This window comes from Paramisgurnus dabryanus, chromosome 19 (assembly GCF_030506205.2).
Source record: "Paramisgurnus dabryanus chromosome 19, PD_genome_1.1, whole genome shotgun sequence".
NCBI lineage: Eukaryota > Metazoa > Chordata > Actinopteri > Cypriniformes > Cobitidae > Paramisgurnus > Paramisgurnus dabryanus.
This window is the reverse complement of record NC_133355.1, coordinates 11,058,720-11,074,421: the sequence shown is the minus strand read 5'-3', so window position 1 is coordinate 11,074,421 and position 15,702 is coordinate 11,058,720. Positions and strand designations below refer to the sequence as shown.

Genomic DNA, 15,702 nt, shown 5'->3' with positions numbered 1-15,702 from the left:
AAAAGAATCAAAACAGCATGTCTAATGAGACTGTTTTGGTTTAATGGGGATTAAAAAAGAAGGCGAGGGTTGGAGTTTTTCGTTGTAAGGTTGTTGTGTTTACACACTCCCAACATTTCGCATTATATTTGCCCTTTAATATCTATAAGCCACGATGTAAAGGCTTTGTAATTTTTAATTCTGCTTTGAATGCTTTTGTGTAACAGCACTACTGTTTTTGGATGGTTGTCGGGGTGTTGCTATGCAGTTGCCAAGGTATTATGACAGGTTTTGCCATGTTCTGAGTGGTTACTAGGGTGTTAATATGGTGTTCAAAGTAACTGTTTGCCTACTAAACCCAAGTTAAAATAGCCGATGATCAGTGGCGGCCAGTGCCTCCTCTGAAAAGCAAAATATTTGTTTGGGGTGTCGTCTGTGGCTCGTCAAGTCAAAATATGTGTTCGGTGTGTCATGGAAACCTATGTGCATTGCACGTCATGTCAAATACCTGCTCCATACGCGTCGAAAGAGTCAGAACACATATTTTGACACACATGACGAGTTTTGTATATGCGGAAAAGAACTCATGAGCCGCCATTGCCAATGATATTCTTTTGGTCCTTGGTCTTCAATGGATTTGGCAAAGTTACTTACTGTGAATTCAATCTATTTATTTTTATCAGTATCCCTGGGATCGAACCCATGAGCGATGTATTTTCTACCAACTAAGCTACAGGAACTACAAAAGCTTCCGTCAACCCTTGGTGGGCACGAACCATCAACCTTTCGGTTAACACCTTTTCTGCCTATTTTCATTCTAGTTGCCTCTAAATTTTATAGCACACTTCTCAGGCCATACGATTTGAGGTCGCATTTATGGTACGTGATGAGTTGTGTGGCAAAATGCATTAATAATTAGTTCTATAATCGCTTATTAGCACCACTAATAAGTTTGTAAGTTGTATCTGTAAGTCTTCAGTGAGAGGTGAGTTTGTTCGAAGGTGCTCCGTGAATGAAAATCTCACGTGGGAGTCCTCCTTTCACACTTCAGAACAATAACCTCCGTGTGAAGGAGCCCTGAGGTTTGGCTCTTCCTCAACCCTCGGCAGCAATGGCGCACTCGCACAAACAAACCAATCACGGCCGCAAGCCTCAGGGAATTCCTGTATTATTGTCTCATTAAGGAGCAACAAAAAATATAATATCAGGCATTTATAAACAGACCATCCACAACAATGGCCTGGCAGAATGTGGGCTCTTTTATTGTCCTTCGTTCGAGTGCAATGAAAATGGATATTTTCGAGCACATTACAGCGTTTTAACGTGGCATGGAGAAGCGGTGCTCCTCGCCTGAAGACTCCACAGCTGCTGTTCATTAGCACGTTCTGGAAAACTGGCTCGCTTGAGCATCTGCAATTAGGGTCATCCCAGCCTGAGCTCTCGTGCCATACGCTGATCCCTTTTGCCCGGAGGGGGGGTGTGTGTGTGGGCGAGGGGGGGTTGCTCTCTAGTGCAGTCAGGGAAGGACAAGGGAGTCTATTCAGACCGTCAAGGCGAGCAGGTCTGCGTTGCAGCATCTGGGTGTTTACAGTACAACAGTCTGAGGAAGGCTTTGGGCGCACACTGCCACCCAGCTCCCTGCCTGCCTCCTTCCCAAACCGCCTGGAGCACTAAGCTTTTTTTCTCTGCGGACCGCCCTAGTCAACAACACAACAGGCCTTTTCATTGTGAGCTAAGGTGGGGGGAGTTTGGCAGGTCCAAGCTGATCTAGGAACGGTCCTTAGCTTCTGGCTTTTGAACTTTTGAGTCACTTTTGAATCGTGGAGAATGGGATTGTAGTCTTTGGCTGTGTTGGATAAGATCTGGGATAGGTTCTAAGAATCGAGACATTGTTATTAGTGGTTCTTGCTAAGCATCACTATAACTATTGCACATACTTAGAGGTTATGGGTTTTTCCAAATCTCTAAACTTAAATATTAAACTTGTGTTTGTCCCTGATCGTTTGTGCAATGAACATTTATGATAGCTCAAATCTTTCGAGCTTGCTGAAGAAATTGTGTGATATCACTTTTCTAAGGAATCAGACTTTCAGTTTTTGCCTGGCAAATGAAAAAAGTTGAGCTTGAGGAATCAAAACCATATTTAGGAACAATAATATCATAAAGACCTAGTGGTAAAGATGATTAAGTCAGAAAACAACCACCCAGACCACCCAAGCAACAACTTAGCAACCGTATCGTGATGCCATGGCATACATCCACTACACTGTACACTCCTAAATAAAATGTTCTTGGAGAACCACAAATTATTCTTCTATAGGATTGCATCAAAGAACTCCACTTTGTTGTTAAGAGGAAAGCATATTTTTTTTAACTGGAACGCACCACTCATATCCTAATCACAGTGGGTAAAGATGTAGTTAGGTCCTAATGTTTGGAATATGTCATATTGACCCTTCATCTCAAGTAAAATAACACCAGATTTGTACAGGCAATGGACTCATTCGCCTCTCTCTGTATGACGTGACATACTCAGTGATTGAGTCTTAGGTAAGAGGATTTTTTGAGCACCTTATAATGATGTTGCAGAAGTACACAGTGTGCTCATCAATTCTCCAGCGCAGTCAGAGCGGGCAGGTATTTCACTCACATTGCTCTGATGGAGCGGAGATGAAGGCTCTCTGACCACAGACTCCTGTGCTAGCACTTAAGGACGTCCCACTGGAAGTACGGCTCCAAGAAAGGTTTCACCTCTGCAGTTCCAGAGACGGGAGAGAGCTCAAAATAAGGGCGGTTAGGGAGGAGAGTGAGTGACTGGGCTAGAATGTGAAAAATAGATCGATAGTGTTCATTTACAGAAGAACTGGGGTTGAGAGTATAGGGCTGAGTAGGGATATTCAATGTCTCGATATGTATATAATTGCTCCGAAATGGCTCATAAGGATTATTTTTCTCAGTCAGGCTAACGAAAATACAGTAAAAATCTAATTTGAAACAATCAAGGCATGTTTTCCACACTGTGTTTGCTTTAAATGAATGCACGGTAGAATTTCAATCATTTTCATTTATGTGCACCAATGTAACAGTAAATAGCTTTGCAATGCAATATTGCGAAAAACACTATAGAAATATATACGTAACAGTTTACAATAAGTTTGTATTTGTTAACATTAGTGGGTGCATTAGCTAATATGCTAAGTAACAATAAATATTATACAGTAGTATTAAAGGGATAGTTCACCCAAAAATGAAAATAATGTCATTAATGACTCACCCCCATGTCGTTCCAAACTCGTAAGACCTCCGTTCATCTTCAGATCACAGTTTATGATGTTTTAGATTTAGTCCGAGAGCTTTCTGTCCCTCCATTGAAAATCTATGGTACGGTATACTGTCCATGTCCAGAAAGATAATAAAAACATCATCAAAGTAGTCCATGTAACATCAGTGGGTCAGTAAGAATGTGTTGAAGCATCAAAAATACATTTTGGTCCAAAAATAACAAAAATTACAACTTTATACAGCATGGTCTTCTCTTCCGCATCTGTTGTGGGCGCTTGTGTGAGACTAAAGTCACATGACTGCAGTGCTGACGTGTTATCTGGTGTGCCCCAGCTGTTTTTGTTTTGTTTTTTTGTGCGCCCAGGCTTTATTTACAGTCTGTGGGAGACACACACTGTAAGTTTGAAAAAAAAAACATGTCTGAGGATAACACGTCATCCATGTCACTGCAGTCACGTGACTTTAGTCTCGCGCATGTGCTTCACCACAGTAGGCAGTAGTGATGATGTTACTGCGCTCGAGGTCGAAGTGCTGCAAATGAAGTGCTCGTCCGCCCTTCAATATAGTTCTCATTTTTTATATAAATATATTTTTATATATTTATAATGTTTTAAAAAAATGACCCCCAGAAACCTCCAAAACATTAGTATTGATGCAAACAAATACTTTTTAAATGAATTCCTTATAAAAGTTTGATTTGCGTCGATGAATTCATCATACAAACTAAAATTATTATACTTTGGTTAGAACACAGATGCTGTTAATTTGTCTTTGTGTTAATGCTAGAAAGCTTTAATAAGCATGCTTATTGATTTCCCTGCCTTAAATTTAAGAGCAAATATAACGCTATTTTAAAGCACCAGGAAAAATCATCATGCCTTAGTTGAAAGTGAATGTATATATAACAACGTATAGAAGTTAATAACAGTGGTCTGACATAATGCTACCTTCTTGGCCCTGGTCCAGGAGAAAAAAGAGAGAGTTACATAGAGGATCAGTTGAGTGAGAGAGGGAATGGAGGTTCCCTCTAGCATTGCATTACCCTCTTGCTGTAATGACAGACCATTTCACCACATCACAGACCACAACTTAGCCAGCCAGGGATGTCCTCACTGTCTGCCCATGAAACTAGACCCTACTGTCTAACCTTTCTCTTAAAATTCAATCAAAATAGTCTCAACATTCCATCTCTAACGTTTGAATAATAAGTCTGAAAGTTTGAAAACCTCTAATGGAAAATGATCCCAGATGCCAAATTCACATTCGTAATCGTACATGCAGTATTGATAGCAAGCCTCTGAAACGAAATAAAACGGTGAATTATCTATTCGTTGTATGTGTTAATAAACGTTATGACAACTCGACAAGCCGTTTATCTTGAAATTTGACCAGCAATGTGTCTGACTTTGATCTCGGGACCTCGTATAAATATTTCGCAGAGGTGAGAGAACAATACATTTGATCTTTCTTAGTGATATAAATAAAGGATTAGGAATATAGAGTAAGTCTAGTCTTCAGGGTCTACTGGAGCGTATTTGTCATAGAAAATGATCATGGAAAACCAATAGTGTTTTTTCCACCACATTCTGTTAAAACCCAGGAGCATCATTACTGTGAAATGTATGCTAGCAATGTGCAATTGTGTAAAAAATATTACAGGAGACAAGCCAATGGAAACTTTAAAAAGACGCTTGTCTATTGTTTTGAATAAAATTAAAAGAATTTATGTCAATTCTTTCTTTATTTTCCTGGTTTTCTTTTGTAAATCTTGCTTAGACACAATGATGCATTATGATTTCATGTGTGCGCCTGTGGTTTACCCTAGTGGGTCGCTCCTGCGACCGAAATGCTCTGTGGTTTTCTCCTGTTTTTACGGGCTAACTAAAAACGTCTTTTCAGTGATGTCTTAACTAAAAATAGCAAACGAGATCTTAATGCCTCTTTTGTTCCCCATCGTTTGTGTGGGAAAGCCTGTTTGCTTCGAACGTCGGAGGCAGAAAATAGTTAAATAAAACTTTTTATAACAAGGAGAAAAGAAGGCAGATATTTGAGGTCGACAGAATGGACAGATCAGGGTCTGTGACGCATAAGCGCACCGCACGCTCTTTAGCCAAACAGCCGCTGCTCATTATCTGAAGCAGAGTTTACCGCGGCTTTTATTGGACCCTTCAGACACTATTTGTCATGAGTTGCGAGATTCCACAAGGGGCTGATGTAAGCGACTGGTCCCCCATAGCAAAGGCACGTCACACGCACTTCTTGGCTCTGGTAAAATGATTAGGATTGCATCAGCCCCCCATTTGCCCAAGCGGGTCAGAGACAGACAGGACATGATGTAATTCAAGGCCTGGTTGCAGTTTAGCGATAGCTCGCTCGGGTTCATGCGTCTTTAATGTTATACAGAAGATTGTCTAGACTGATAATAAATTGTCCATGTGTAAATTTAGATGTATTTCTTAGCTGAAAGTTCATTAGTTCATTCAACAACTGTAGTTCTCTGTTTCATTTGTAACCTTACAAATAGCTTTTCAATAATCTTTTTCTTTTTTTGCTTGGAAAGGGAATTTGTGCTGTATGTGACCATGTGAAAACCCAACTAAACATTCTTTGTGATTTGCTTCTGCATATAAATCTTCCTTAATAATGTAAAGACCATTCTGTAAAAATATAACCATGATATCTTTCACATTGACTGAGAAAGCTCATTTCAAAGATTAAAATGAATGTGATATCAGTGATTGATATCAAACTTTGATGCTCATATGAAACTAAAACCTGGATTTCACAGACATTACGCTTATTTCTCCATAAATATTTTTTATTTACACAAAGCATATTCACAGTGTGTATGTGGCTTAAATGTACAAATAAGATTCAATGCCATTTTGTATGTATTTTAATATTCAATTTTTTTATATGTTGATATTATAAAATAAACCCCAGATGGTGAATTTGATATAAATCTGTTTTATAAATCTGTTTATTCCCCTGCAGATGGCCATCACATATGGGAAATGGAAGCCAAAGTGAACAGAGAGTCCTTTAAATCTGTAAGTCTTATAAATAATTCATTTTTAACCATTTTATTCACTTTAAAGAGACACTCCACTTTTTTGAAAATATGCAAATTTTCCAGCTCCCCTAGAGTTAAACTTTTGATTTTTACCTTTTTTTAATCCATTCAGCTGATCTCTGGGTCGGGCGGTACCACTTTTAGCATAGCTTAGCATAATCCATTGAATCTGATTAGACCATTAGCATCGCGCAAAAGAATGACCAAAGAGTTTCATTATTTTTCCTATTTAAAACTTGACTCTTCTGTGGTTACATCATGTACTAAGACTGACAGATAATGAAAAGTTGCGGTTTTCTAGGCAGATATGGCTAGGAACTATACTCTCATTCTGGCATAATAATCAAGGACTTTGCTGCGTAACATGGCTGCAAGGGGCGCAATGATATTACCCAGTGCCCGAAAATAGTCCCCTGCTATTGAAAGTTACCAAGGGGACTTTTTTCAGGTGCTGCGTAATATCGCTGTGCCTCCTGCAGCCATGTTACAACAGCAAAGTCCTTGATTATTACGCCAGTTAGCCATATGTGCCTAGAAAATCTCAGCTTTTAAGTTTCCGTCGGTCTTAGTACACGATGTAACTACAGAAGAGTCAAGTTTGAAATAGGAAAAATATCGAAACTCTTTGGTAATTTTTTGAGCGCAATGCTAATGGTCTAATCAGATTCAATGGATTATGCTAAGCTATGCTAAAAGTGTTAGCGCCAGACCCGGAGATCAGCTGAATGGATTCCAAAATTGTAAAAATCAAATGTTTAACTCTAGGGGAGCTGGAAAATTATATATATTTTATATATTATATATGTATATATTTTATATAATATATATGTATATATTTTTTTTTAAAGTGGAGTGTCCCTTTAATAAGGTATCAACTCTTAAAGAGGAAATCTTGAATAATACAGTATATTATTATATTATATAGCATTATATATTAAAAGAAATGGTACATATTTATTGTGTTGAAAGCCGGCTGTTGTTTTTTGCATTTAAAGCGGATATAATGTACATGTGGCATCCTATTCTCTGGTCTCTTGAGAAAACACCCTTACACTGGCATACGCAAACCTGTTCCCTGTTTTCTCCATGGAAGATTCTTTCTATGAGAGCTCAGGGACCACAGTTTAGACTTTGGGATTAGACAATGTTTGTGTGCAAAACACTGCACCTGCTCCCCATACTACACCACACACACGCACACTTGTTAGGTAGACTGTCTGTCTGTAGACTTCAGCATGTCGTGTGTAGTGTAAATAAAGTTTTTTTGTAATTTGGAATGTGATTAAATCATCTTATAGATGCTGAATAGAAATCAAGCTACTTAATCATTTTAGAAGCAGCTTCTGTTTTGACATTAATTAGAACTGTGAAGAGAATGAGTAATTGTGAATATTTGTTTGCTTCTCTTTAAAATTTATTCAAACATTTTATAAGGTTTTAGCTAAGCTCATATGTTCATGATAAAATGAAGAGAGCTCTATGGCTGTCATGTATTTTCATAGGATGAATTAATGTTTGTTTCTTGCTCGCACGAGCCAAACGCTCGCTGAAAGCGACTCTTTGTCTGGTGTCTCTTGGTTCATAACTTTATTGGAGCCTCCACGCCTGGTTTCAATGCTCAGGGAGTTGAATGGGGACCATCTGTTTGAATGGAGTATTAATGTGTTCGACAATTTTTTTTTACAAGGGCGCCTTTGATTTTGCCCCTCCCTGCCCTGCTGCGAATGTAAATGTATATTTATTTAATGCGAACCATTTTCTCACACATTTAAAACCACATGGCTCTGTCGGTTTGGTGAGCTGGCTTCTAGGCGTTTCTGGAGGAACTTCTTGCCTGCCTTCATTAAAGCCTGAAAATTAAGAAACCAGAAAATGAAGCCTGATCTAAATCATGTGATATTTAAAAGTAAATTGTATTTAAATATAACATGAGAAATCCCATTGTCATAAGTAAATTAAAAATATAGTGTCATTTCTGTGCTGCTAGCATCACCAGACAGCACTGCAAAAATATATATTTTTTTCCTGAAATAGGTTTGTGTTTGTAAGCGTATAGGAACTATACAAATTAAATGTATGCATTGTTAGCATCTTCTTAAGTGCACATTTACCGAATACACAACTTTGTTTTTGGCCAAAGCACCTTAGCACAGCTGTGAATCGGTCTAATGGATATAATTCTCCCTAACATATTGTCCACAGTCTGGCTTTGCTCTGCGGCTAAGGCGATGTGCTAATATAAATAGTCGGGGAGCTCACCTGCACATGGCTTTAAAACCTACAAGAAGACTGATGACTTCCTCTGGCTACTGTACAGCACCTCCATCAATCTCATCTCAGCCACACAGGGTTCATCTCAGGGTGGAAGAAAACCGAGGGGCAGTAGATAGACAGTTTAAACCCCTAGCACCTCTTGCATACTGCAGTCGTAATCGCAGACGGTTCAACGGTCAAAAGTTCATTGGTGTGTGGAGACAGCGAGGGTAGAAGTGTAGGGAAATAAACTGTCTGGATGAATTCCCCGGCCGCTTTCTCATTCAGGGTAAGAGAAGCGCAAAAATAACACCGTCTGCTGCGTGCAGTTTGGTCTGTCTGAACCTCATCTGCCCCGAGCTCACGAAGCCACAGTGATTGGACGCTCGTGCGGCTGTTGGACATCGCACATGGTGTGAAGTTGAATAATGCAGATGGTGCTGTCAAGGATTCTGGCGCTTAGTAAACTGTTTATTTTCTTTTGAAATAAAACACCCGGTTAAACTAACAAAGCGAAGAAATGTAAAATCAGTGTTGAATGAAAATTATGTAATTTTTCTTATCTTAATTTTCAGAGAATGCTGTAAGTCATTTGTTACATGATTTCCCCGAAAAGTATAAATACTTTTGTTTTTGGTATCACTAGAGGTGCAGAATTAAAACATCACCTTTAATGCAGAATAGTGACAGTCAGGCTTGAAATCTGACCTTGATTTTGCCTTTTTTAGGTGAGTTTGCTTGTGGAAATTCCACCATACCGGAACCAAAGAATATCCAGCCCGGTTCAAGTGAATTTTTACGTGTGCAACGGCAAACGAAAGAGGAGCCAGTACCAACGTTTCACGTACCTGCCCACAAACGGTAAAAAAACGGCCTCCTTTCCCCTTTAATTTACATGAGTTCCTCTTTCCAGTCTGCTGACTGAATTAATCCTGAAGTCTTTTTTTAGCAGCAGGAATTGTGGGAAGGTTTGTTTTCTTGTTAAAAGCATTTCCATAAAATTTGTTCTTTTCCATACCTGCTCCGGGAGCAGTGGAAGGGCAGTGACAGGGTGGGGTCCAGTATGTGAATGCTATTATTCAAATCCAAATTGGTTGCCAGGTGAAATAAAAAAAATCTGAAACGTCCAAACCACTGCTAATTCCCTGGGGCCCGGCGTGCGTAACCAGTGGGTGGTTCAAAGGCTTGAGTCAGACCCGTCCTGTCCCAGCCCTGTCTCCCGAAGTGCGGGCACTTACACTGCACTACTGTCTTTTTTTAGGCAGGGCGCTGTGAAGATTAGCACACAGGGGGCTGTCCAATGCATTTTTTTTATGAATTCACGTTTTTTTCTTGTTTATGAATAGAGAGATGGAGCTTGTATAAAATTAAGTATTGCATTGTTAGCCAAGTCTGTAATGACATCTAATACCATATTTATATGTGTACATAATTGATGGTTACAGTGCAAACCAATAAATTAATTTTTATTGATGTACAAGTCATACTTGTACTTCACATTTTAATTTTGCTTAATACATCTTAACGCAGAAGGGACCATAAAACATTTAGGTGAACCATTAAACTTCACACATATTCTCATATTATTGCCTCTCAGGATGAATCGCTTCATTGTTTTCCTCACTTTTTTTACGTCACTTTGGATAAAAGCTTGCGCTAATGGCATTTTTTCCCCCAAAGACCCCTGCTGTGACCCCTATTGAAATATGTTTTTGGGCCCTGAAAGTGACAAAGTATTAGTATCTAAGTACATAATGTCATGTATTACTAAACAGTCTTCTCATGTAGTTCTAGTGGTTATGGTTTATGGTGTAGGCGTCATAGATTGTTAAAGCGTACTTTTTCTTTTTGATGGCCTTGATGGTGGTTCACATGGTGATCTAGTTAGGACTTTTTTCCTAGATTGTGTATTTTAGTACAGATTAACAGAATGACAAATCAGAATGAGTCCCAGTGTCTGATGACTATATGAGATTGTAGTGAGGTGTTTAAAACCTAAACCATCTGATATTATTTTGAGGTTATACATGAGGCTGAGCGACAGACATCTGCTTGTCTGTATGGCACTACATCAGTGTGTCATGTGCTGGAAACCTCATTTCCCCCTGCCATGCCTAAAATAGATGTCTAGTCTCTATTTTAATCTTGCGGTTTGACTGACCGGCCTAAATAGGTTCCCTATTTTCTCTGCATTGTTGACAGAATGCAAAATCACACCACTTCAGGGCTTCTGTGGATGCATGTTTGCGTGAGTGATGTCTCAATATCGAAGAAAAATAAACGATTATAGGCTGACAGAATGTTGAGAAAGCGCAGCCAAAAGTTTAAAGGTGAACAAGGCAACATTGTGTGAATGAAGAGTTTGTCAACAACAGATGCATTTTACATAGTAGCTTAACATCTGTTCACCAGAATCAAACGCATCAAGAAACACCAACCAGAGCTCAACAGTGGGGATTTTTTCTGATGGCCCAGTCAATCCAGATGTGCAGAATTATTCTTGCCCTGACAATATTTTGCTGGCAATATATGAAAAATAAATTCAGTCATTTTGTTTATATAATAAAGTTTATAGTGATAATTTATTAGCTTTTTATTTGGCAGTAGTTGGACATTATTAAGTCATAATCCTAATTCTATTAAAAAAAAAATAATAATTTACAATCTTAAAATTATGACCTCATCGGTCAGTGTTGGGGGAAATGCATTACAAGTAACGTGCATTACGTAATAATATTACTTTTCTGGAGTAACGAGTAAAGTAATGCATTACTTTTTAAATGTACACATTAATATTTGAGTTACTTACTTTTTAAAAAAGTAATGCAAGTTACTTTTTTATTCAATTAAAAAAGTATTATGTACTGAATTAAACTAAACGTAGTCACATTATGCACTCTATGTGTACACGGGTGGGAACAGTTTGAGTCAGAAACTGAGATGGCAGGCCAGAGCTCGTCATTTTTGTGATGAAATATGCAATTTCTGAATGCAGAACTTTTCAGTCATAAAAAAGGCCTGAAAGAGATCAAGCCTCAGCCAAGAAAAAGTAGCGCAAACGTAACTAAAAAGTAACTTAAGCATTACTTTCCATGAAAAGTACGCAATTAGTAACTTTTTTTTGGGAGTAACTTAATATTGTAATGCATTACTTTTAAAAGTAACTTTCCCCAACACTGTCTGTGGTAGCCAGCTACACTGTCAAAAGTGGTCCGTAGTTGTGACTAGGGCTGTACCCTTACAAAAAGTACACGTTTGCACCTAAAGAGTACATATTGGTTACAAATGTATACATGTCTGTACCTAAATGGCACATATTAGGACCCTTCAAAAGGGTACTGGCCTAGTGACAGCTTGGGAACATTATTGTTTTTTTTTTGTTTGTTTTTTTGACGGTATACACTAGATTATTTTGTTGGCATATTTCATTCAGTCATGTCATTATTAGGGACGCACCGAATCCAGGATTTGGACCCGGATGAATACTGGGCTTTTTGACGGGGTTTGGGTTCGGCTGAATCTTAGATTTTTTTCTACCGAACCGAACCCTAGGCTTACGCTACGCTGGTCGACGTCACGCGGCCGTTGGTTACAAACATCGGGTGCTGACCGTTTTTTTTTCCAGTGAGCCTTAGGGGCGGTTCACATTAAACAACTAGCGCATCGCACCGCATCGCTTTAATTATGCATAGGCTTATGGTAATTGTCAAAATAGTTTTTCCCACTTGTCATCCTGGCATAATCCTTTTTTTACAGTTAAAATCAAATAAAATGAAAAATACACTGCTGTGGACATTGTTTACTCCCTTAATGTGTATTACTGTGTTAATGGAATAAGGATGCGAGTAAGATTCGGTTTTCGGATTCGTCCGAATCTTAAACAGTGGATTCGGTATTCGGCCGAACCCAAAAAATCTGGATTCGGTGCATCCCTAGTCATTATTAAGTGTATTGCTTTTGTCAGACATACCGGTACAAAGTCAAAAATTGTTGCTATTATAGAAGTAATGTGCAAGTGTGTACACGGTTCAAAATGAACTCTTTGCCCCGGCTACCAGTAGTGGGTGGGGCAAAAGGTCATTTTAAATGGTTTCCAGTCATGACAGATGTATATAGTGTATATCTTTTGATTCAAATTCGTTCAAAAGTCATTTAAATCAGCATGGGTCAGATTGTCATTCTTACAATTCAACCTTAACCATGTATTAGGTTGCAGTTCTTATTAAAGCTACCGTCCAACTGGCAACTGAATTCATTTTATTTTTTCGCCAAAGCCAATTCTTACTCGCATTTGGCCCTTGGCAAGCGTTCATTTTAGACCCTGATTGTTTAGGTTAAGAAACGGCCGACCTCACTGTTAGTTTGAACTCCATGCACCCGGTTTGTAAGATCTGTTTCTGTTCAACCAGTCCCAGTCCGATTCTTATCCCACATGCAATTTGGCTCTTTTAAACGTGAGATCTCATCTTAAAATGACACTGAATCTTCTACTGAGAGAAAAATGCTAATGATTTTCTTGATGAGGCTTTATTCAGTGCTGTGGATGTGAGGCTACCGTAGCAGAAAAATATTTCATAATGCACGCTTATATGGTATTAGCGCTGGGGGGAGATCCAAAAAAAATAGGTCTTTTATTTTCGAAAGCAGCTGGAAGGCTCTTACGGCGATGATTCATCCCTTTTTTTCCTCTTTCTTTAAATATTTTCAGTTGGGCGGGAGCGCATAGCCTCAGACACATAGTCTCATTGATGAGAATGTTTGTTTCGCCGTGGGTATCCTAGCCACAAACCCACTCACTCGTACTTGCACAAAAAGTCACATGAATCCAGAACGTGTGTTTATTCGTTTTTCTCTTTTCCCCCTCTTTTTTCGTCTGATCTTACTCTTTACTTTTCTCTTTACCCCCTTTCTATGCGTCTCTCATGCGCACTCCTTTCTCTTTCACCTTTGTAGTACCAACCATAAAAACAGAGCCGCACGACGACTACGACCTCCCCCAGGTATGTACGCCGCTGCATCCCGCCGGGTTGGCTTTGCATCCAAAGCCCTACTACAGCCCCCCAGCGCTGACTCCCATGATGCCCACAGAACTACGGCCCTGCGTCACAAGCTCATTTGTAACCAGCCCTCAGAGACTGGTGGCAAAACCCACCTCCTTGTCCTGTTCGTCCTCCCCAAGCACCAGCCCCACACTACAGGATCTTTCTCCACCTCACCTTCCTACTAAGTGCCTACCTGCAGGATCAAACCTGGGGCCCCAGTCTCCTACAATCCCACACGTATCCGCCATTCAGCCGACGCCTGGACGCTACCCACAGCCCATCCTTTACCCGACGGGAAGCGCCTCGTCCTCTCCGGGCTCCCATCCTTCAACCCCAAACTCAGCACCAGAACTCCCCTTCACTCCCAACCATGGTTTAACCCAATCACAGGCCACCAGCGAGGCCCCAGTGCTGGCGGCTCAGATAACCAAAGGACCGGCGAGGGGTGGATCGTCGCCCCTCCTGCAAGAAGAGGAAGAAACCCCCACCATGCTGGCTGTCAGCATCAAGCAGGAACCGCAGGAACTGGATCAGATGTACCTTGATGATGGTAAGTGACAGCGCAATATTCCAGCCCAATTTTGTGACCATGTGCATCGTAGTCTGGTGATGTAATGCCCAACAGATGTTTCTAATTGCTCTGTTTTTTTGCCTGAGTGCTCCCTCACAAAATTAAGACTTTTTAAGATCTAGCGCAGCGCTAAATGTAGCGCCACAGCTACGACAGACCCGTTCCGTAATGTGTAATATATCGAGAAAGGCAAATTAACTGGAAAGTTAATGAATGACTTCATCAGTTTCCCCCCTTTAGCTCTAGCGTTAAATTTTAAGCATCTGTGGAAGAAACGTTCCACAGATGGAGGAATTTTAATATTAGATCTGTCTATAAAATAACAAAAGCTGATAGGTAATGGTTCTCTTGTGTATTTGCCTAAATAAAGACTTCATCTACTTGGATCTACTGAAATGTTATGCATGTACTTCATGCCTGGCAGGTCACCTTTCATCGCTGTCTCTTAGATTTAAATTACAAGTAGTCTGGATACCATCTACCATGCAGCTTTTCAACACTGTAGACTTCTCAAACTTTTCGGCATGCCCTCCACCCCCTTGTGTGGGGTGCATCCCTTTACAGCTCCCAAAATTCATAACATAAAAAAATCTCAAACTCAGAATTTGAATTTAACAAAACATATTAAATGATACAATGTAGTGTTGTTGGTTAGTACAGTTGCCTTATTTTTCTGACGTTTAATTACACAGAATTTGGATCAATTAATGTATTTTATAAAATACCATCTCCTGCCCCCCAGTTTGCGAACCACTGCTGTATGCCTTATTATAGATCATCAGATAGGCCATAAGAGTTTGTTAGGTGATCGGGTTAGTGAAGAACTTTTGAATAATCCATGCATGCTGAAGTAAATAGTCCACTTTCACTCATTCTGTCGATGCCAAACATCATCCCAGCTATCTAAGTCCACCTTAGACTTGTGGATTATGGATTCCAGGCGCCATACTTGGTTTTCTTTATGGTCCAGAACAGGCTTACATCTTCTTAAATTTGAGCTCAGTTGATATATAGTCCATAGTGTCCAAACTAAGCGGAAACGTGGTTAAGTTCTAATGCACTCTAATGCACAAAGTGAGCAGGATTTTTTATGGCTCGGCTTGTCCAAATTATTACCTGTCATTTCTCCCCTGGCAAAATATAACACGTTTTACCGAGCGCTAATGTGGCTCCCCATGTCATTAGAAGTTTAGGTTTCATAGCCCTAATGGAGTCTTTTAGGTGTGGCGTTTCGTGAGCATGTACACTGGATAATTCGATTTCAAACAGAGGCACTTGTGTACAGAAATCCTTGTAGGGTATCATGCACCATCTAGTCCATCATCTAGTATTGAGGTTTTTAATCAGGCCTTAGTGCTTTTAGACATCATTAAAGACGATAATAAACTCATCGTATTTGAATAAGCTGTCTGCTTTAATAAAGGTCTAAAAGTTCTTCAGCTAACCGCTTATCCAATACTTTAACTTCATTTACCTCTCACGGTTTCCTCCGATAGGGTCTT

At 39.6% G+C, this 15,702-nt stretch overlaps 1 protein-coding gene across 1 annotated transcript in view; it reads left to right on the top strand.

Moving 5' to 3' along the window:
• Window positions 1-15,702, top strand: part of nfatc1 (nuclear factor of activated T cells 1) — a 44,178-nt gene that overhangs the window by 16,812 nt on the left and 11,664 nt on the right. The window contains exons 7-9 of the mRNA XM_065288855.1: window positions 6,256-6,311; window positions 9,316-9,448; window positions 13,541-14,179. Of these exons, the coding sequence (XP_065144927.1) occupies window positions 6,256-6,311; window positions 9,316-9,448; window positions 13,541-14,179 (828 nt within the window). The remainder of the gene's footprint in view (window positions 1-6,255; window positions 6,312-9,315; window positions 9,449-13,540; window positions 14,180-15,702) is intronic.